The sequence below is a fragment of the Achroia grisella genome, unplaced genomic scaffold (assembly GCF_030625045.1).
Source record: "Achroia grisella isolate CSIRO2021 unplaced genomic scaffold, CSIRO_AGI_Agris_v1 utg109, whole genome shotgun sequence".
NCBI lineage: Eukaryota > Metazoa > Arthropoda > Insecta > Lepidoptera > Pyralidae > Achroia > Achroia grisella.
The window spans coordinates 1,256,741-1,281,380 of record NW_026712573.1 but is presented as its reverse complement, the minus strand read 5'-3'; the positions used below and the strand labels follow the sequence as shown (position 1 = coordinate 1,281,380).

The following is a 24,640-nucleotide window of genomic DNA, read 5'->3' as shown; positions in this document are numbered from 1 at the left end:
ACACAAATATTCTGCAATTATCCTCGTCGACATTCGTACAAATAAACTCGGGCATCGCATAAACAACAATTAACTACAATGAATCGCTTCCAATAGTCAGTCGCGAAATACAGTACATATTATAGTTTAACTATGTACCTATGACAATATTACTGTTGCCCAATACAATAATTTTGTCTAACAAAAACCCTGACCATAATACATGCGTTCATGATAATTTTGAACTGAAACCACAATAATACTTACTGATTTTGTTAATTTACATTGAATTTGAATATCGTTATGAGAGCAAAATGTAGACCATTATCAGAATTCATTTCCTTTTTTTATATCATATATAAATGAATATGCAACATTAAATTATGTTATTTATTATGTTAAGCCCTAATTTTTTACATATGATTAAATTTTAATCAAATAATAAATACAGCCATTTAACGGTGTAGCTATGAAATGAATGCAAACAAAGATCTTTGTATAAAAAGAGTTATGTTTTTTTATAATCATTATACAATAGACGGGCGTTACAAAAAGTATTTATATCAACTACAGCATCGTTCGGTCGACCTCCTTCAAAAGCTATCTGAAGCCGAATTAGTAACGTCTGTACAGTGTTTAGGGTTGCCAACCACAAAAATATCTTATAGCCAATATTGGCTCTCCATCCTCGAATTGAGTTATATTTAGCAACTGGAGAATGCCTCATTTATCAACATTGTTTGGGTTGTTAATTGTTACGTTCTGTCCTCTATATATATTAAGTCACATAAAACTTTTTATACTGATATTAAATTACTTTACACTTCATGCCTTAAGCACAGAGATTGGAGTAATATCTAAACAGCATTGTCGTACCGCTTAGTTTGAAAGCAAATATTCTTATTACAATATTATACCTTTCACAGTTATATTAATTTTTCATGCCATGACTTAAATACTGATCTTGGATTTATACTACACTGCAAAATGTTGACTGGAATGAAAATTTTCTAAATTTACTATTTTTTTAAGTAAATCAAAATGATGATATCCTTTTGTTCTAAACTAAAAATACAGTATTTGTACGATTAGCAACCCTGGACATGTTATAATAAGATCCAAGTTGTTTTTGCGCGGATATCTCTTTTCTCTGCACTACAACACTAGCTAGATCACAATAGTTATTCAAAGTTAGTTACCTAACGTATCTGAAAGTGTTATGATTGTGATAGAATAGTAACGGCATGGGAGAACAATTAACTGAGAATGTGCGACTTCCCGTTTCAGAACACACAATTAAGCAGGTTTATAAGCATTATGAAGATACGAACAATGTCAACGTATGAACACTATTTATATTTGAAGCATGTGAAATTTTAATTAGACAATGAGCAAAATGCTTACTATATTTTCAAACATTAAGTAGGTATTTCCAACTCAAATTAATTACTTGAAGATAATAGTTTTTATTAAAATAATAAGCAACTTGAATAAACTAGACTTAAAATATAATAAAGTGTGAGGTAAAAATATATGGTGTAAAGTAAAAATCTAAATAAAATTAATTTGTCCATACTGTACTACCAACTAAAATAATTGTTTAGAAATTTTGTTTATTTGTTTGTGAGTTTGTACACGACAAGCATATATTATCTCAGAGACGACTAAACAATTTAAAAGTAATATTAATTAAATTAAATTATCAAAGTAGCGACGCCCTGGTATTCTAAAAGATTCCTTAAATCTCAATGAATTATAAAAAAAAAACGAGAATGTCACGTAAATATATCAAATACAATTTATTGCGTATAGTATATTTAAAAAAAAACAACTAATAATCTGTGCATTGAACCGAAGTGCATTAAGAAAAAACGAAGCTCAGTGAAGTGTATCATTGGACCACTAACATAAACAACGTATTTTAAAATAAGGCTGTTAGGTAGCGGAACATTTTTTTCAAAGCGAAATCCATGGGCTGAGTCAATGGCCGTACGACGTAACGCCTAATCCAATAATGGCAGGGTTGTGCCGCATTCATCCTATGACTTCGCATTCCATATTTTTTTCTAACTCGATTTTTATTTTTTATACCTTCCTCATGTTGTGGTAATGGCTTTTTTATTCTTTATTAATCTCTGTATGTTTAAATATATTTACACATTGGATACATAAAATACTTATTTGTTCTTCCTGACTGATACAAAATAATTAGTTTATGATAAGCAAGAAGACGACACACATTCCAATAATAATTAAATACTTATAGTTAAAAATACAACATCAATATAAACAACTATACAATCTGCACACAATATATTATGAAATATTCTTCTAGTAAATACTTTTATTTAACTACACTTTATTTCACCAAGATAAAAGAAAACAAACAAAATTAAAACATTAAAAAATAAAACTAAGTCAAAAAAGGCAGTCTTATCATTAATGCAATTTCTTCCGACAACCTTTACAAAAATATCTTTTAAATGTTTTTTAAAAGATATTTTCCCATTTATATCGTGTAAAATTACAAAATCTCAGTGTCATCCAATTATAAGTATCAGGAACAAACGTCACGGGATGAATAAGGAAGAACGAACAACCCTAAGGTCTAGCAAGTGATACCACGCCGGTTGGAGACGACCTCTAATAACGGTATACGTATATTTAACAGGTTTCCTAATACGGAGAAAGGTGAAGTAAAAAGAGTTCTAATTGAAACATGTATTATTTTATACCGTTGCGGCCGATTGATAGCAAATTACGTTGTAAATATAATATTTTATGGTTATATTTTGTTTATTCAATCACTTATACTCGTATTATTATATAGCGTAACTTATACTCGATGAATATAGCATGCATATTATAAGCTGACGAAATAAAATTTAAACGTTATTGATAAAAAAATATCGTTTCGAATATTTTTTTTTTACATATATACATATAATAAAATTTCGATTAAACAAGTATCTTAAATTCAAATGAATAACAAAGATCGCGGAACATGAGCAGAACAATTATATATGTATATGAAATCTTCCGTAAGTTTGTTTGTCACCAATCCTAACTTCTAACCGGTTGGACTTATATGAAATTTTGTTTATATCCGAATCCGTATATTGGAATCCGGTAGCTGGCGCTGCTTTTCCGTAAAGCTCCTACCAGGTTTGTTTATAGTCAAATAAATAAATAAAAACAAAATAATATTTAAAATATACAACTTAGAGACTATAGATTAATAACGGCGATTAATGAATCGTAAAAGGGTCATACACGATAGGATTTCACATTCGATCGGTCGAATTGGATCCTGACAAATTGGCACGTGAGAAGGTCAGTTAGGTTAATCGGCCCAACATGTTAATGTTGAGTTGGGCCAACTCAACCTAACTTTGAAAATTTAACATATCACGACGGCATGGGAACCTGATAGTGCCATTGGATAATATAATATATTGGTAATATTTATACCTAATGTCATACGATTTCAACACGACAGATTGGCCTGATATGTCAATTTGTATCATTCTAGATTGTTTATATAATACCAACGCGGAGATGAAATCGGACCAAATTAGCCGATAATTTATAAATAGATCTCGTAATATACGCACAAATTTACAATCATACAGCAGTTTCTGTTTTTTTAAGTTAAAAAATCACTAAATAGTATAGTTGTTACAACAGAGATATAAAACTCAACATCATGTTAAACTAACTATGGCCGGCTTCCTGTACGCCTCGAGCAATTTGTTCAAATTGTTACACTAAATATCCAGCGTTATCATTTCCTCTTTTCTACATTATGGTACACTCATCATTTTACATATAGACAATTTAATATAAAAACTAATATCTATTGATGGTCAAGAGATGTACATACAACTAGCGCTTCGTCTGCTTAGTTTTAAACAAATACCTATGTATGTCCTCTTAATACAATCCATCGTTACACGAAATTTTATTAAGATTAGTAATGTAAGTTTGTCGTTTAGTAATGAAATAATCATATTAATTAACAGTTATACAATAACTTTTCTTTACATATATCTTATAGGTAGTATAGTAGACATTTTATTGTCTTTGTAGTTGTCTGAAAAACATTATGATATCTTGTCAAAAAAACTAAGCTTACTTGGCTTATTCAGAAAAGTTTGGTATTATTAATAATATTAGGTAGTTAGAGCAGTTCAAGTGATAGTACAGAAATGTATACTCAGCTACGTATTCTAAAAAAACATCTCCAGTTTATTTACTCAAAGCTCCGTCGTCATCACACATCATATTTACCTAGCTAAGTTTTGTTTAATATCTACATTTCACAAAAAATCATTAGACACGAAAAAAAAATAAAGTTGATGTAATATTTCTAAGATGAAATTAATTAATAATTTTGCATAACATGTAGGTATTTTCGTATAACAGGTAAAACACATAATGGATTCTTTTGTCTCACTTATAATATTGTATATATATACAATTCTATTCTATGAATGAAAATCTTTATTAATGATTTCAGAAGGCGCTTTGTGGGGACCGCGGTCAATGGCAACAACCTTGTAAATAAGTAGAACGCTCAATTATTGTTCAAATCATATTCCGTTTGTAATAAAGCTCTAAATTGAACGAATTATAAACAATACGAGGTTGAATGTGGCTCACATTGCTTTGGGCGTTATTATGAATAAATCTAGATAAGCAAACGTAATTATGTTATTTGACGCGAGTAGTGGCTTCTATTCCCGATGGTGGATGATAAATTTATCGATTATGTTAAACTAGACAAATTATATTATGACTAGTTAGAATACGTGACCTAGATCTTTTTATAAAATGGATGTCAAACAAGCTGATAGCCTAAGGGCCGTAAGCGGTAAGCGATAACCGTCGCGATATATACATGAACAGCACTAGGAGGTCATGTTTTTTTTTGTGTATGATAATGGAATGGTGCACCCACCTGCGCTAACGGTTTACACTGGCGGAGCACCAGTGGAGGATGATAAGATGAGCATGAGGTCAGGTCAGTTAGCCCATCGTGACAAATTCACCAAGAATTCATCACGGTGGTTTCAATGGAGAACCACTTGGAGGTCGACCTAACATGGTACATTGCTAGCAATGGGAGTTACTAGTTCCCATTGCTAACAATCCCCTTCTCCCCAGGAGATCATGTTATCATGTGATACTCTTTTTTATTTAATTACTGACGTTGTCATTCCAGTAAACTAATCTGCCCCTAACAATCGAAACAAAGCTTACACAGCAAGATGCTTAGCAGATGAAATAGGTGAGACTGATGTACCCAAGCAAACGACTTTTCATATTAATAGGAGTTCATACATTAACCTCTTTCATAAAATAAGATACGCATATAGAACTACGAGTATCTGCACGTCAGATTTCACCTAGATCCGAGCTAAGTATAGAATTATTTTTCTTAACTCAGACGCAGTAACTCATCTCATACATTATCGGTTCAGGAGATTCTTGAACATGATTTTACCTCTAAAACTATTGAACAGAATGTAGCTTATGCTTATTACAGCTGACATATAAAAAAAGCAATATTATTCTGATCAAAAATTTATATGAGGAATTTAAAACTAAATTATATATTTTTTATGGTACGCATATTGAGTTCTAAACGGATTAGTGGAAATTAAATATGTAACTCGAATATTTAGAAATAAAAAATACTATTACAAAAACATATTCCAATAATACACATTCTTATAAAATTACTCCTAATTTCTCGTAACTATTAGTAGTAATAACAATAATTTCTAAATATTGTACTTGTAATCGATAAAGAAAATATTGTTAGTGTAATATAATTGTTATGAATAACATAAAGTAATTTTCTACTTGATATCAAATCTTCATAACGCTTTTTCTTACTCCTTTTAATAATAGAAATATTAAATATAGTATACAATAACATATACAATGCTTAACTCATAATAACGTTGTGTTTATACTATAATAGTTATTTAGGCGAATTGTTAGACGTATGAGAATTTTAAAAGGATGGAAGGAGGACGACCTTATACACATTCAAATTTTTGAAAAGGTTTAATACATATTACAATTGAAAATAATTCAATGTTCAAACACTCTTCGTATCTTAGAAAAATATTTTATATAAAAAATAATTCAGGCGAGCATTTGGCAAAAAAAGTTCTTTTTTTTTGTGGGCGTTGGTGTATGCTATTATTAACTCAATAATAAATAAAGGTTGGATGTTAGTTAACAATAAAATTATCTATGAATGCGCAACTAGGATTGTATTATTATAATTGCGTGGTGCGTCATACATATTACATGAATAAATAGTAAATTAATTTCTACATAAAAGTCTAATCTAGTGTCAAAAATATATTCTTTAAAGCATAGGAATAGTCACGTTTTTTTAATTTAGATGAATTAAAAAATACTGTTTCTTAAGCTTGCATATTTATTTTATACCTGTTACTATTTGTAAACAATTTAATTTAATCGTTATAACTATTCGATGTCATAATCGTATATAATTTCAAATTATATATATAAATCCAAATCAACCAATACATAATTATTCTAAACATGTTTGAATTTCAATAACAACACGTGTCTAATGTACAGAAATTGCAATAAAGTGGAACGCTAATGTTTATATTATAATATTGATAACGCTGAAAATATACCTAGCTACATATATATTTGTAGCTTATAACAGAAGACGTACAGGAATCTAAACATTGAAATTAATAAAAATTATCCGCCGGGAACATAATAAATCTTCTATTTTGTTCTTCTGTCGTCCATTCAGCTATGCATCCACTCCGTTGATTATATTTACCACTGTTCATATAATCCATCTACTCGTACATCTTATTAGATCTATCACCACTATTATAACAGCACCTATTAATGCTTAAAATTAAATAAACCTTTACTGATTCAGTACAAAATTGAAAATTCACCGTCCTCATCATGAAGGCGCATAACGACAATACGTTTTACTTCTTAGTAATATTATAAACGCGAAAGGTTGTGAGTATGGATGAATGGATATTACTCTTTCATACAAAAACTACTCATTTTGATGAAACCACAGTAATATATATAGATAAGTACATCAGAATAAGACATGGGCTATATATTAAAAATATATTATGTAAATTGGGTGAAATATATTGATAAATCTCAAGTAATATTGTGTAATGCAGACAACTATTTAATATTAGTACAAAATATTTAATATTAATAATACTCTATGACTAATACAGTACAATGTTAACAAATTATAATGGTAACCTAACTTTATTTTACGATAATAAGTCTATTTCGACCCTAACTAAGGTGAGATCCTCTTAACGCCGCATAGTAACAAGTCTAGAAATAATAAAACAAATTCAATTAGTATAAGGAAATGTTTCAGTTTAAATTGTAATTGACCCTCATCCCTTTGGCCAAAGTCACCCTCGACTGAGCCAAGGTTAACGTTTAAGTTTACCGAGCCCTGTTAAATCTGATTTAAGCAAGAAAATTGCAACTTTGACAATAATTAAGTCTGATGTAAGTTTAATACTATGGAATGAATACGCCGCCAGTTAGAGCTCCAAGGATTTTAGTAGTTTACTATATAATATAGCAAATGCTTGCTTGCTTGTGTATATAAACCGTCTATCTATTACTATATTACTTACATATATCATTCTTTATTGTATTATTTAAATTAATATTAATGAAACTTTGTCCACGAATATATCTATACCTTATCGGGTAGACTCTCCTGCTCTTTACCGTGGATATCTCCGTAATAAATTTCTAGTGAATTCTCCACAATAGATACGATAAACTTATACGACATCATATCAAGTGAAACCATTAGCGCAGGCGGGTGCACCATTCGATTATCATGTACTAAAAAAAGCATACATTACATTGCGTAGCCAAACTAATCGTTAATATTGATCCATTGACATGCTAAAGGAAGAAACATCAAATAAACAATTCACTTAACGTGACAGACATTGCAGTTTCATCCTCTAAAAAAAACTATCGTGAATCGTGACGTTTAGGTACGTTTTTTTTCTTAATAGACTCAATTAATTTTCGACTATCTTCATGATTCAGAATTCTAAAACATTTAAAAATAACACTTTTATTTATGAAATCATTAACATTCACAAATCGGGAACACTCTATTCATTAACATTAGATAAATATATTTATATCTGTATTTCAAGATCACATATCTTGAAGTATGTACCTAACTATGTCTACAGCTGAGTGTGCTTACTGTATGTACCTAATTTATAAGGCTATAAATAGAATGTTACTACCGATATTGTATTTACAGAAGCTATAGTTGGAACATCTGGTAGCAGTGGTGCTACCCGTTGTATCCTCAAGATAATCACGTCTTTGTACGATCAATACTGTAATAATGGTTTTATAGCTTTCAGCTTTGCTTAGCTTGGAACTAGATGGCGCTGTGTGGATTATCCGTGGTTACTATTATTATATTTTATAGTTTTTATAGTTAGTATACTTTTTATGATCATGATTTTCTTGCATATATTTATATATAGTATAATTATTAATAAATAATATATTTTTCGTGTTTAATATACATTATTTATATTATTAACCGGATCTTAACACGAACTAATTTTATGGCAAATAAAGGTATTTACCTTTCCCGACGTTTCGACTAGGTTGCACTGATCGGTCATGAGGGTGACCGAAATCCGTGAGGAACAAGTCTTGACATCACTTCTTATCATTGGAACACGTGTGATATTTTGAATACACCATATACTCCTGTTACGAACCTGCCTATGTCTCACAGATTAATTGATTTATTGTATGGTTTTCCATTAATATAAAATCGGTAAGAAATATAATATTACACTCAAAGATTTTTGATGTGGATTAAATTCGAACTGGGTCTTTATGGTGATAGCTGTAGACTCGCGTCTTGTCGTATTGTATTCACATATTGCAGATAAATGTGGACATGTCAAATACGTTCGTTACAGCGGCGATTATTGATAATACCTCTGACTACTTCATCTAAGTATAATAATAATCGTGAAGATTGAAAATAATGCCATAAACAATGCCTGAAAATCCGCCTTCAATCTGATTAAAAACTATACTGATCTAACTTGATGAAATTTATATAGAAAGATAGAAGTACCATCTTTCTAATTAAAAAATTCAATGATAAAGAAATTGAGGTAACATACAAAACAAAAATACAGTTAAATTTAGAATATACTTTTATAAAAATATGTTGATAAAAAATATACACTCACTTCCGTGCTTATTAAGTATATTACATAATATATAAAATACAATATATACAATGTAGAAATATGTAGGTAGTCACCTACATATTTGAACCGTGTTTTAAAAAGATATTTTTGCCAATCATGTGGCACGAACGTTTCATTCATGGCTTGCTATTCAATATTTGCACCACAATACACTTGCACATATTCCAAGAACAATGCGAATGGTCAGACACACTAACGGGAAATGTGCGCCCGCCAAGATTATACATATTTTTGTTGAGCCGCGGCCAGGGATACCAATCGTATAAGAATGCTCTTAAAAGTACAAGAATTTTGGTATTTAATACGACATACAAGGATTCAAGGTCTACCTCGAGACAAAGGGGATTGTTAGTAATTGTAAAAATAGGGCCTATTGCTAGCCACTTATCATGACAGTTTGACATCCTTGCGATACCCCTGGAAATTCGTGGCGAATTCCTGGTGAATTTACTGATAGATTAACTCATCTGAATGACTGACCTTTAGTTAAGGCGAATGCACTATTCTATCATCACGCAAACATCGTCTTACAAATTAAATAAATGTATGAGTATTTTTAATACTGCTACAACAACAGTGTTCATTTCTTTATCGAGTTCAATCGAAGTCGGAGAGTCAAATTGAGCCAAAAAGAAGAAGCTAAATATTTTAAGATTCGGCAACCCTAGCCGCAGCTGTAACGGTTCGGGTTAGTCTTGTCTGCTCATATGTTACAGCAATTTGGTGTTTCACATTTCCTTATTGTATGCGATATTGTGCATCGATGAATATAACTCCAGGAACTAGACGTCATAGTTTTGTGGTGACTACAGCATTACATTATATCGACTATCTTTTACCCGCGACTTCATCTGCTTTTTTAAAGAATAGGGCTAGATTACATCCACCCTCGGGTTACAATCTATCTTCACGTGAAATGTCATTAACATCCTTTATACTACTTAGTTGTGAAAATATAACATCCAGAAAGACACATACTTGTATCTTTATATAAGTAGGTACAATATTAGTATGACTTGACCTACTTGTATGTGAACTCTACATATTATATAAATGAGATACCTATATATTATTATGCTAAATGTATACGGGTCACTTTAATAATAATTAAGGCTACCCGTGACCAGGACGTTTGCAACAGCTTCGGAATATCGGGAGATCTTTAATAATATTACCATAGCAAATATCTCATTTACGTAATGTGTACAAATTGTGAACAACCCTGAAAAAAGTTTAAAACAATGTCTATGTGAATTTAAGGTTTTTTTTTAAGAAATTGTAAATTTGAATGATTACTCATATACCTACGTATGTTATTTACACTCACTATTCCGTCAATATGAGTATGGAAAATGTTGGCTAATTAGATATTATGACTTAACAGTTTGTTGATCCATACCAAAGATAACTCTATTACCAGTTTCCTCAATACCCAAGCACTGTGATATTTTTGTCAAATAACTAGTGCCCTGGCCTGGGTTTGGCCGGATACTTTCAACCCACTGAATTATATGTATATTAATATAATATAATAGTTTATATAACTCTGGGATAAAGTACCTTTCAACCAGTGAAACAATTTCTCACATTAGTGCAGTAGTTTCGGAATTTACTTTCATCATAACAAAATCCACTCTTTCTCTTTACAATATTACATACATATCAAGAAATCAAGACCTTTATACTCAATTATTATTACCGCATGTTCTATTTCAGACTTATTTATTAATTACTATTTTTTCATTAATAATTAAAATTGTTAATTTCGTGTATTTATTATCCACCATTCGTCAAAAAAAAAATGTACATATTGGTGTAGTTAAAAAAATCGTAAATACTCATTGCTATTATTATACATATATTATTAGTACCATATTAATATCATATATGTCATAAATAATATTATTTAATCGATTTACAATTAAATCATTTTATTGTTGACATTTTCAATACAGTTTACGTCAAATAAGGAGCAAGGAGAAAAAACATGCGCGAGTAAACACTATTACCAATAAATGACACTCGGTAGCAAGAGAGAAATCTCGTCGATGGTACACAGTCGGAGAGGTTGAAGAAGCTACGGCATTGTGTGACCATTTATCAATTGTAGGCATCGGACACAATAAGGTATATTATTGTGTTGAAAAACGATCAACCTCTCACAAAGCGTATGTACAAATTACACTACCACCTATTTTTTGTTATAAAGATGTACATTGGTATTTTGTGAGTATGAATATCCGTAAGTACTCATAAAATTAGTAAAAAGAGTAACAAACATCCATCCGTCAGTCTATCCAGATAAATGGATGGACGTTCATCACTCGTCCAAAAACTACAAAATGAACTTATACAACAGAATAACACATACCTATAAATTTCACTAGACTGAAACCGCGGGCACAACTAGTTTTTTTATAAAGTTGTACTTATTTATCTAAACTATTCTAAACGAGAATGATTTAAGTTTTATTTGCAACTAATAAATTGCATTTAAACTGATTTCGATAATTATTTTACCTTTAGGAGGCTACATTATCAACTAGCGTGATATATTTTATTTTCATAAAAAATAGAGATGCATACATCCACGCGAAAATAGAATAGGATGCGAAGTAATTTGTATGGCACACAAGCTGATGGTCCAACTGATGGTAAGTGGCAAACGTCGCCTATTTACATAAACAGCACCATGGACATCATGTTAATATGTGACTCCCATAACATCACTGTTACAAAATAGTTGAAAATATAAAGGCATAATAATAACATTTAATATAGCAACCCATACTAAATGTCATGCCCTCATATTTTCGTAAATGAAAAATCTTATACATTTTTATTATTGGTAGATATATTCTGGAATATTATACCACTTGACACTGACAAGGAAATTAAATAAAAAGAGGCCATCCACAATGAATGAGAGAGATACGTTTCCCAATGAATAGATGTGACTCATTATTTCCAAACACAATCTTTGACAACGCATGAGAACAATGGAGATGGTCCATCGAGACAATTCAAAACAATGAATAATAATTGGCGTCCAGAAGTGATGAAGACAATTGTATTTGTTTGTGTGAATCGCGACCTTTAAACTTCCGCATCGAACCACTAAAATATTATGACACACCTAAAATCAACTTTGGAATATTTGTGGGTGGACTTTAGATTCACATTTACACATTTAGATACAAAGATAATTAAAAAACGATATGTCTAAAATTTTATTTTTCAAAAACACTTTCAGGTTTTAAAGAAATATCTATTAGTAGGATTTGTAAATGATAAAAAAGAAATTATAACTGTCCACCACCCACACATGTAGATATCACTGTCAAACAAGAAAACTACTAGTAGAGAAACATGAGATACAATACAATATATCTCAACGGCAATATATAAACGAAGTCATATCAATATAAACACCTATACTAAACACATATAATAAAAATTACAGACCACTAAATAAGTTAGATAGATAGATAGATAGATAGATAAAAATCTTTATTCGTATCCCGATAACAAAGATAGTACAAACAAAATTCAAATAACACATAAGAATAGTAAATAATTATAAAAAAAAAATACAACACATAATACTTTAACTTCCAAATAAAATAAAAAACATAAAATAAACATTAAAATATATATTAGGTGCCACAGGGATACGAAAGGGTTGAGCTACTCAGTGAACAATTTGCTCAGCGAGCAAAACACTGATTAGCAGCCCAGTGGTGGTGCGATCGCGTGCAGCGACATATTCACTCAACAATCTTAATGTTACCAAAATTTAAATTAAACTAATTCTTAATAAAAATAATAGAAGAAAAAAATAATAAAATAAATAAATCAAAATGTATCAATATCAATATCAATTCAAATACAAATAACTGTTGACGCAGACCATTACCTAAGCGACCAAAGGCTTTCAAAAAATAATAATAATATATAAATGCTAGGAATTGTCTAGTAGAAAAAGATTTATCTTTTTCTTAAATACCTGTTTTGAAGTAATGGCTCTTATAGGTGGAGGGATATTATTCCAGCATTTAGTCGCCTGGTAGCGGAAACTTCCCGTAAAAGCAACAGTTCGGTGAGAATACATTGCTAAAGGAACCCGTGCTGATCTAGGGACGCCGACATAATGACTTTCAAAAGATGAAAATTTTAATTTATTATATAAGTATTCTGGATTTTTAAATGTCATTATATCAAACATCAGTACTGCGAGATGCAACCGCCTCCGTGATTCCATGTTAAGAATTGATGCATTATTTAGAAATGGAGAGACATGAGTACGTGGAGGTATGTCAAAACAGAAGCGGCCACAAGCATTTTGTACGCGTTGCATTATATTCCGAGAATTACATACAAGGCGAGGACCATATACTAGATCACCGTAATTGAACTTAGAGAGAATAAGGGACTCACATAATAATATTCTTACTCTCTCTGTGAGATAATTACGTACTTTATATAATATTTTTAAACGGTAGAAACAGTCTCGGACTACATTTAATACATGACGCTCGAATCGCAACTGGCTATCAAAAATAATACCCAGATTTTTTGCCTCATCAACACGTACAAGATCAGTTCCAAGTATCTTCACGGAGGGACTTCTACTTAGAATGGCTTCTTTCTGGTTTTTTGAGCCAATGACCATGAATTTAGATTTAGATGGGTTAAGGACTAGAGCATTATTAATTGACCAATGAGCAATTCGATCTAGATCTTCATTTAAAGCCTGTACCGCTACGTTAACCTTATCAGGACGTTCAGAAATGTACAGCTGAACGTCATCTGCATAACAATGGTATTGGCAATTCCTTATTACGTTTGATAGATCAGCGCTGTATAAAATAAACAAAAGCGGACCAAGTATTGATCCCTGTGGAACGCCTCTTTTAACTGATCCAGGATCCGACAATAAATGACACCCATCATCCTTTAAGAGTTTAACAATTTGATAACGATTACTTAAATAACTATGAAACCAAAGCACTGTTTGTGACTCAAATCCATAATAAGACATTTTCGAGAGAAGTAAAGGAATATTTAAACTTTCAAATGCACGAGAGAAATCCAGAAGGGTCAGTAATGAGCCTCTTCCTCCATCCTGCTCAATTAATAAATTGTCAGTAACATCCAATAATGCTGTTATAGTACCACGTCCCTTCCGGAAACCCGACTGTAAACTTGGAAGTATGTTGCTCGCCTCAACATATTCAAGTAACTGTTCATTTACGGCTTTTTCTAAGATCTTGGACAAAAACGGTAAAATATTTATAGGTCTGAGATCCTTTAAATCATTTGGTTGGGTAACCTTGGATATGGGTGTAATTAGTGCTATCTTCCATTGATCGGGAACTATGCCTTTTAAAATTGATTCATTAACTATGGCAGTAATAATAGGTAGGGTATGTGGGAGAGTAAACAAAATCATGTCTCGAGTTATACCATCGCTGCCTATACAATTAGACTTAACTGTGTTTATGTACCTAACCACGTCGTTTTCACTTACAGGGCGCAAAATAAATGAATTTGACGTGTACCTAAAATTTTCAAAATATGACAAATTAGATATGGGAACAGAATTAGGACCAGGCACATCTAAAAAGTGGTTATTAATTAAATTAGGGTCCTTAAACTTATTTGATAGGCATTCATTTTTATCTGAATCAGTAATAATTTTCTCTTTTATATTTTTCCAAAATTTTTTACCACTATTAACATTCAAATTAACAAAATGATTGTAATAGGCTCGTTTCTCACTTTCGATACTTTTTGAGACTAATTTCTTCAGTTCTTTGTAATAATTCTTATGCGTTTCAGATCCTGATTTGCGATATTTATTATGAGCTTTATTACGCAGTTGAATCATTAATTTAATCACATCAGTAATCCATGGTAGTGGTGTAGCGTGTTTAAATTTCGTTGTAACCAATGGCGCATGTTGATCAAATAGAGACAACAATAAGAAGTTGAATTTATCTACCATGGAATTAACTGATGACATTTTTGATACTGATTCCCAATTCAGTACTATAAGATCCCTGTTAAATTGATCAATATTTATTTTGTTCATAGGTCTATATGTAACAAAACTTGGCAGTACTTTCGTTTTCTTTAAATTTAAACTAATATTTACCATTGAATGACCCAGGGATCCGGTAATATTGTCCACAGTTACGTCACGAATTTTACAATTAGTACACACAAGATCGATAAGTGTTTCAGAACTCACCGAAGTGTGCGTAGGGTCTTTTACTACCTGTTCCAAATTAAGATACCTCAGAAATTGATCAATTTTCACGAAGCCAATACTAGATTTATCCAGCACATTTACATTGAAATCTCCCAGCAAAACCATGTACTTGAAGTTAGAAAAGTGGGAAACAGATTCAGTTAACGCATCAATGAATGTATCTATTTTCAGCCACTGTGGTCTGTATGCTGTTCCTATGATTATGCGATGACCATTTACTCGTATCGATAGCCACATTTGTTCGACGTTATTTTCGGGATGGTTCAAGAAGCGTACTCGTATATCTCTTTTAAAGTAGAACGCAACACCACCACCTCTACCACCACAAATGTGTCTTGGGCGCGGTTTGTTGCGCAGTCGATAGCCGGGTGCTACTGGCGCACGTGCCTCTTGTCCTTCCGGCAACCACGTTTCATTTATAGCTATTATGTCAGGTTCAAATCGATTCATCGCTATCAGAAAATCATCGTGACCCGTGTTTAGAGATCCAGCATTATAAAGACCTAACTTAAGATATTTTGTTTTAGAATTGAAAGCTAATATAATATAATAAAAATATCAGGCTACATGAATTGATCCCAAGGCTAAATAAAATAATGAATAATATTAGAAAGTACACATTATATAAGTAAACATACATAATCCAAATGTACTGTAGATATAAGACAGTAAATAAATCTATTATGATTAGAGAATCAAAATGTACACTCGATTTGAATTGAAACCCTGGGGCACATAATACACATCTCAAACATTTATGCTCAGAACATATATACATAGAACCACCAAAAACAATTATGAAGCTAAATAAAATATTTAATCTATCAACAATTACTCTAAGAGGATTGGTACTTTTTGTTATAGAGTTTAGATGATAATAAAAATAGTAACTTGGTAATTTAGGTAATATAACATAGAAAAATTCATTAAGGGCAAAAATTAAATCAATGGATTTGATAATTAGACCAAATAAAAGAGTACAAAACTTACTGAAAAAGTACATATACAAAACAGTAAAACATACATATGATTTAGAGGATGTTGACATACAAACAAAATAATAAAGGTTTATCAAAAAGAAAGGTAAAAGAATAAATATTATTGCAAAAAATTCATTAGGTATATAAATTAAAACAATTACTATAATGCTTAGATGAAATCATTTAGAACAAAACTGAAAGAAAAAGTACATACAAAAATATAACTTTAAATATGGTTTATAATCAGTACCATACATAATTACTGGAAAAGAAGCTACATAGATGTTAATAATTATGCTGAGGGACAAACAACATCCTGACCAAAAATCCGTGCAATGTCATCTTCTGTCCTTATGCGAAACCGTGGAGCATCTTTATTTTGGAACTTGCGCACATATATCCTGCCGTCCCTTGTCCACACGTATCTCCAGTTCATCTGGTTGCCCAGATCGCGTGCTCGACGGAACAGCAGTCTATTGTTTTTGGTTAATCTCTCATTAACATAAAACCGCCGGGATGGTTCGGGTATATCCAAGCCCTCAGTAGTGGCACCCCTTCGTACACGCGCAGCTTGCAATAACCGATCTCGAACGATGCGCCGAGACAAACGCACCACTATGGGACGCGGCCTGTGCTCACCTACTTGAGAGGACGATGATACATATCCTACGCGTGTGGCACTTACTACATCTTGATCTGTCAATTGAACTCCCAATTTATTTGCTAGAGTAGTGACAATATGAGGAAGGCTCTCAACTTTCTGTTCCGGAATGCATGCAATCTCTACATCATTTAATAGCAACTCCTGATCTCGGTCGTTCAGTTCCAATCTCAACTCTGTCATAGACGCCTCAAGTGACTTGTTATTGCCCTCCGTTGCACCATTTTCTATACTATGTTCCATACCACTCAGACGCTCCTGGAGCTTATCCATACGCTCTTCACATTTAATGACTCTGCTCGATATTTTAGCCAAAGTTTCATTTAACACCGCCATCTGTGCTCTAGTAGCTCGCATCTCTTCTATCATCTCAGTTCTAAATAGCCGCATTTCTAAGGCCAATGACTGCATGTCTGACATTTCCACAGTTTCATTTTGAGCTGTATCATTATGAATATCCATAATAGATGGTTGCTCCGACATAGAAACATCAAAATGAAGCGGACTCCTCACAGATCCTCCTCGTTGAGTTGTGACTGCTTGAAAAGCAGCACGAGCTGGTGTATTAGTGTTATCGCTCTTGGGCTTCTTACTTACACATAATACACATCTCCAATTTCTCCTATGTTCATCAACTAATGTATTATAAAAACGCTGTTCGGATACATTTGCACAGTCCAGATCATAAAACTGATTGCATCCCTCACACAATAAATATTTTCGGTCCTTAATTGCCCTCAAACAGCCGGCACACTGCATGTTGTATGATAATATTGCTCAAAATATATTACGTGATCATAAAAAAAAAAAAAAAAAATGTTGTGGTCAGGGTTTGATCGCACATCCGTCCACAAATAATTACTGAGAATAACCACTAGGCCAACGTTTCATACAGTCAATTTTTGAAATTAACTACCATATAGCTGCGTAGAACCGGTTAACTGCCACTTTGTTCAATAGTTAATATGATTCACATCCAGTTTACAACTGACCTTTGTACCCATTGAAGACACTCAAACAGTTGCCGTCACTTCTTAGTTACACAATTAAATGTTATTTAAAATGTTTACCGGATTCAAACTGCACTACAAAATGAATATTTAATTGTAGGTTATAATGTCTCGATTAAAGGATCATTCTGATAACTTTAAATTAATAAATCAACGTTTTAAATAATTTTAAAGACAATAGAACCACTAGAACGGGCTAAACGCGTCCGTTGCCGCTGCCGCGTTCGCGTGCACCGTTAGGTATTGTTATCCCTAATTAGATTGTGTAAAATTATCATATGACCTGAAATGAAATTATAGGTAATACCTGGTCCATTATAATAACAATTCCGTATCACGAGAGGAGGGCACTTGAGAGGATAATTACTGTAATTTTAATGCCAACAATACAATAAGGATAAATTCAGATGTATTGGATAGATATACAAGATCGAGTCCTTACGAAGAATAACGGCTATATATGTATATCAAGATATCGAACAACATAATTTTAATATTTAAAGTCATTGTACTATTCAAATACCACACCCTTATCATTAGGATAGTAAGGGTTACTGTGTGCTCTTCTTAAGGCAGCTGGTTGCCTTATCTTTATCTTCTTTACATATAATAAAATCGTGACGAGGCAAACTGTCTGTTTGTTTGATAAGATTTCATGTAAATACGGGTGGAGGATTTAGGATGAAATATGGCTTAACATATAGGGTAAAAAAACTGAGTAATTAATATACTGAGTATTTTTAATATTCCACCTACATTTGTATTAACAAAAATTGGTTGAGTGAGTGTTAGTTATTCTTATAGTTCGATTGCGATGCGATTTACAAATATACAGGCGTACTAAGTCGCAGGCAGCATTAATTATTAATAGGTTCTATTTTTGTTTGTAATTTTTTGTCAGGTATACATACCTAGATTGATTATTAAAGAACAATGTGGGCAATATTTTACTTTAAAATATATTAGAGATCTATGTATTCTAAATCGCAGATCTCGCGCAAGCCGACCTGAGTTGCTAGTATAAGTAAAATCCATTCTAAAATTATCATTGTACAATCTTGCGTTTGGGAATTTGCATAGGGAATAGTTGCATAATGTGTCTTCTTCAATGAGCAGAGGCGAGTTTAACAAGTATTCTTAATGACTATTCATGACGAAATAGTGAATGGATGCTTAATTATAATCGTAGAAACTTATAATTTACAATTATAGACGCTTTCGTCCCTAATTGTCTAATAACTATTTGTGCTGTGCACTACATAATTATATATAAAAAGTCGGCTTGCCTTTGTTTATGTGAGTTGACATATAAATACGTATAAAATAACAAAATTTTATACATATATCGCACATGTTAAAGTTGAAACGATGCAATGAAGTAGATAATTTAGTAGGTAATATTTTAACAGAAATTAAAGTAAATAGTACACTATCAAGTGTACTTAGGATTGATACTCTAATCGTAGTAATGTGATGTTTATGGTTCACTTCGCATCAGGTATTATATTTGCATATTTCCAAAGGCGACGATTACAATCACTACCTACCAGATAGTACACTGACTTATTTCCTAATCTCTTAATTAAAAAATTACTACTATATGTATTTTTAAACCACTTTGTATATCATAATACTTTTCTATTAATAATATATTTAATTTATAATGTGAAAATTTGCAAAGATATTTGGACTTTGTCAGACACATAAACAGTTAAAACAATGGACCACAACCTAAGTACTAAAAGACACAGATAGATCCGGATATGATTAACATTATGAATATACGATATTGAAATAAATCTAAAACCCTGAAAACAATATATTTCATGAATTATATTATTATTTCATAGAATTAATCAAATATCACGTATGTTCCGAATTTATCGACAACAGCTTTCGTGAAGGCTTAACACGATCATGTTTTATTATCTCCGAGATTCGATGCTTACCCAATCCCATTCCGAGTGGATTTATACAGTAATCTTATCCTACTGACATTGTCATTATCATAATCTTACGATTTCCCATCGCTAGTGCTTTGGAAGTATATTATATTTGAATAATGTAATATATTCTTATTATTTATATGTAAGAGTGAAAGTGTCTGATTATCACTGAGGTATATTTTGTGAATTAAATTAAAATAAAATAGATAACAAAACAGATATATACGAGTAAGTTATAGAAGTTAAAACGTATAGATACCAGAAGTCGAAGAATGACCAGGTTGATCTAACAGAATAAAATGAACCATATAAACACAACAGCTGCATATGAAATTACATGAGGTATTTTTATTCGTTCAGTCTGTACACCCTCAAAAGCAAAGATAAGAAAAACTTTATCGCCCGTCACTTTTCAGAATCTATAAGATGCCTAATAATTTACTAGAATTAAACAATATTACGAACTATCCTAACGTCAAGTTACGATAGTTATCTTAGATTACTTTATAATTAGATTAGTTATGATAGATAGGAAAACGAATAGAGTTCCATAGGTCTCTGTCACATACCTGTTTCTTTCATGCTGTTACATTACTTGCATCACAGGGAGACTCTTAATTTCTGTTTTAGTACTAAAATCCGAAAAGAAATTCTAGACTTTCTCTAAAGTGCGGTATTGTATAAAATTTAAACATTCTTCCTTATTCTATTATTAAAATACTAAGTTTGAATTTATTAGTTTCATGCACGTCCAGTATGCGGTTATAGATATCAAATATTCATTAGTGTTAATCAACAACATCCACTACCTACAAGTAATTTCCTATTTAATAATCTGATATCTATATTTTGCAATGTACTAATGAAATTTACACCGCGTTCATTTACCTTTCACTGCCATCGTTATAACGTCCTCAATTAAAGTTTATTTCTTAATTATACAACGATTAACTTTTTTGGGATACATCTTTATAATATATCAGGAGGAAACATTCTCATAATAATGGAAAATAGTGGCTCCACTGCCAAAACTGTATCATGTAAAGTAGTCTCAGTTGCCCCTGAAAACTTTGTAATGGTCAGCTAATTAGACCTGACTTTATTCTCATCCTATTATCTTTTTTATTAAGATGGCCTCGGTGGTCTAGTGGTTTAATACACTGCCTTACTTCCGATGGTCGCGGGTTCGATTCCTCGTACGGCACAAATATTCATGAGTACGATTGCTTGTGTCGGTCTGGGTGTTTACTATGTAATGTATGTATTTAGAAAAAAATATCGATGTATTTGTATCAGTTATCTAGTACTCATAACACAAGCTTTAGCTAGCTTAACTAGCTAGGTCTAGATGGCGCTGTGTGAATTATCCTGAAATTATAATTATTATATTAAGTATATTATTATTCTTATTATATATTATATTCCACTGGTACAAACGCTGACATCATTACATTATAAGTTCTAAAAAAAATATTTTTATACATAACCCTAACTAATGAAACACCTAAACAATCCTTCTAAATAATCTCAACTAAATCTCTTAAGTATTCATTTTCCCGTTCCTTCCATTAAAGTCACACATACGTTTGTTTAAATCGTAAGTAGATAATCTCTAGTGATGGAGGCACCTAATGCTTTCAATTAACCGTAACAGTCAAATCCTTCAGGCATCCGATACCCCGAATAGTAATTTCATACTTAAACCAACAAATATGTTACTTGTAGATAGAAGGGACACGCGTAATTTGGGGAATTCTCTAAAGGTCTATATTTTAATGAAACGAGGGAGTTCAGTCTGATCTTTAGTTGGCAATTGGTTGAAGTTTCGACTCACGGTAATTTTGGAGACTTATTTATAACTTATAATAGTTTGATTTCCTTAACTACAGTAAGTTATTTAACCGGAATGGCAAACAAAAGCTGGTAGCATTCTCGATGGTAAGTGGCAAGTTTGTTAATCGATATATTAATACGTGAAGCAAAAAGTTTGTATCCTTTTTACGAAAATTGCGCAGCCGGAGGATTATGAAATTTCTCACACTTGTATATATAATAGGGGTGTGCAGATGCAATTTTTTTTTAAATGGCATAAAAAAAATTAAATCATTTAAAAACATTACCCACAACAACTTTTTATTTGATATACATACGAATATATGTTTTTTTATATATTGTTGTTGGTTCAAATAAAAAAGATCTTTTTGTACTTTTTATTATGGGCTAATTTCGACCACTAGGCGACCACTGGTATACATAAATATCATCACGGATATCACGTCATCATGTGACGCCTGCGCTATCCGGAGAGATCGGTTGATTGCGCTGAACGGTGTGGTCGGGGTCGTCGTCTTCACCGCCACCTGATGGTAAGTGGCTATCGTCGCCTATATACACAAACAGCGATCATATAATCATCACGATATAATTCCGGTGGACTAAACTGTTAGGCCTCCGTAATATTTAATCTTCAACCGAAACACAGAAGGCAAGCTAAAATTGGTGTAACAGACGTACCCACATATGGCTTTGTACTTCCGTAGATGGTCACAGTAGGTCAGTTCTACCACTATTATGAGCGAAATGTTAATAGATAGTATTATTAAATTTTTGTTTTACGTGTTGAAAATCAAATTCGCAGTTCATTTGAAGATACCTCAATAAAAACTAAACTTACAGAAGTTCATCTCAAAACAGTCGTATCTTCATATTTTCTATAATTACTAGCGTTAAGAGAAAATCCTTTACCTGAAACAATAACAAAAACATATAAATAATACCTACTACTAAGTAAGTATGAGGGTAACCTGCTATAATGCAAGATGGGTTATTATAACTGTTATTTAACATTCTAATGCTAAAATAATATTAAAGCAGTTTACTATTTAAGATTTTCACATTATTGTTCTAATACACCTACAATTAAAATAAACTTATAAACAAGTCTACATGGTTATACATATTCAATGAGATCATTCAACTATAACTGTTATTTTTTTATTCCAACACCGTTATGAATTTGTAAGTTTACTGAATCTTAGTAGAGTTAACTAAAATAAAAAATTGAATATTGTAAAATTTTCATGATTTATAGTAGTAATTTCGAATCTATTATTTATATCTGAATATTATATATTAATCAGAAATTTAAAAAAAATCTAGAATATTCTTAAATTAATTATTCATAAACCATTAATATTAACTTTCTAGATATATTTAAATTCAAGCTATTTATTGTGTGATTATTGATTTGTTTTATCTGAAATACAATTTATATAAATTCTCTAATACTTCAATTTCTATTAGAACCGTAGCTACTCTGAAATCAGTTACCATGCCATCACGTACACAAAACTGTATTGTGAATGCTACAGTTTAATAGTATGGCGGTTGTTTTACGCTTCGCTTTGAATCATAGCGATTGAAATAAGCGTTGTAATCGAAAACATGTACATAGGTACTTGATAAGAACCCTGTATTCAACATATGGAAACGATAACGGTGCTGAAACTGTGAATTTGAATTTAATCGAAATTGCTTCGTTTTACAACTTTGTTATATAGCTTTGGGTGATATGAAATGTATAACCATTTATACAATCTTTACGTATAACGTATAACATGAATATCGTATGTACAAGAATATACAATCTTTACGACGTATGACAATATCGTAATATAGTCGAATCTGTTTGAAATATGAAATATCTTGTCATTGATATGTAAAAATTAAATAACATGGATCAAGTAAGAGCTATTTATTAAGTCTTTTACTGTAAGTAAAGTATAATGAAATAATATAAAAATCTCGACATGCATTTGATTTAATTCAGTATTTGTTTAGTTCGATAAACAATTATAAAACTTAATCAAGTAGGTAATCGTACGTACGTATCATTTATATATATAAAAAAAAAACAGAAAATTGTGAATATTATAAATATAACAGTTTCTCAAATATATGTGTATTTTTTTCATAACATGATTTAATTGTATTAAGTGACAATAATAATTTATTACGAAAATATAACATTAACAACACCACGTGTGACAAACTTGCGACTACTTTTAAGTAATACTTAAATATTGTAAAAGCAATTACAAACTCTTAGTGAAACCACTAAAATTAAATTCTATCGATACACCCAACTGAAGCATATCACAGTTATATGACGTCATTTATACGTAATTTTCACGAATAAGGGTATCGTCTTATCGTTTCGCTTCGTTCCACATTTCACAGAACACCTTCAACTAATTAATAACGCGTATCAGTTTCCGTGTAGACGGCATAACAATACAATGTATAATAATTGGTATACACTAAGGGTTATAATCATAGAAAACAGAGGCATTATCAAATGTACTTGCTACCAACTTGTGGATTAATATAGTTTATTTCTGTCATTTCCAAATGCAATAATAATTCTGAAATAAAAATAGACAAAGATTTTTAGTGTAAGTT

General features: G+C 31.4%; 2 protein-coding genes across 6 annotated transcripts in view; both read right to left on the bottom strand.

The window, feature by feature from the left end:
- LOC131847728 (putative polypeptide N-acetylgalactosaminyltransferase 9) overlaps nt 1–24,640 on the bottom strand; it is a 157,061-nt gene that overhangs the window by 116,906 nt on the left and 15,515 nt on the right. The window lies entirely within an intron of this gene.
- Nucleotides 16,855–24,640, bottom strand: part of LOC131847851 (uncharacterized) — a 71,859-nt gene continuing 64,073 nt past the window's right edge. The window contains exon 3 of the mRNA XM_059197530.1: nt 16,855–17,999. Coding sequence (XP_059053513.1) covers nt 16,855–17,999 — 1,145 coding nt within the window. The remainder of the gene's footprint in view (nt 18,000–24,640) is intronic.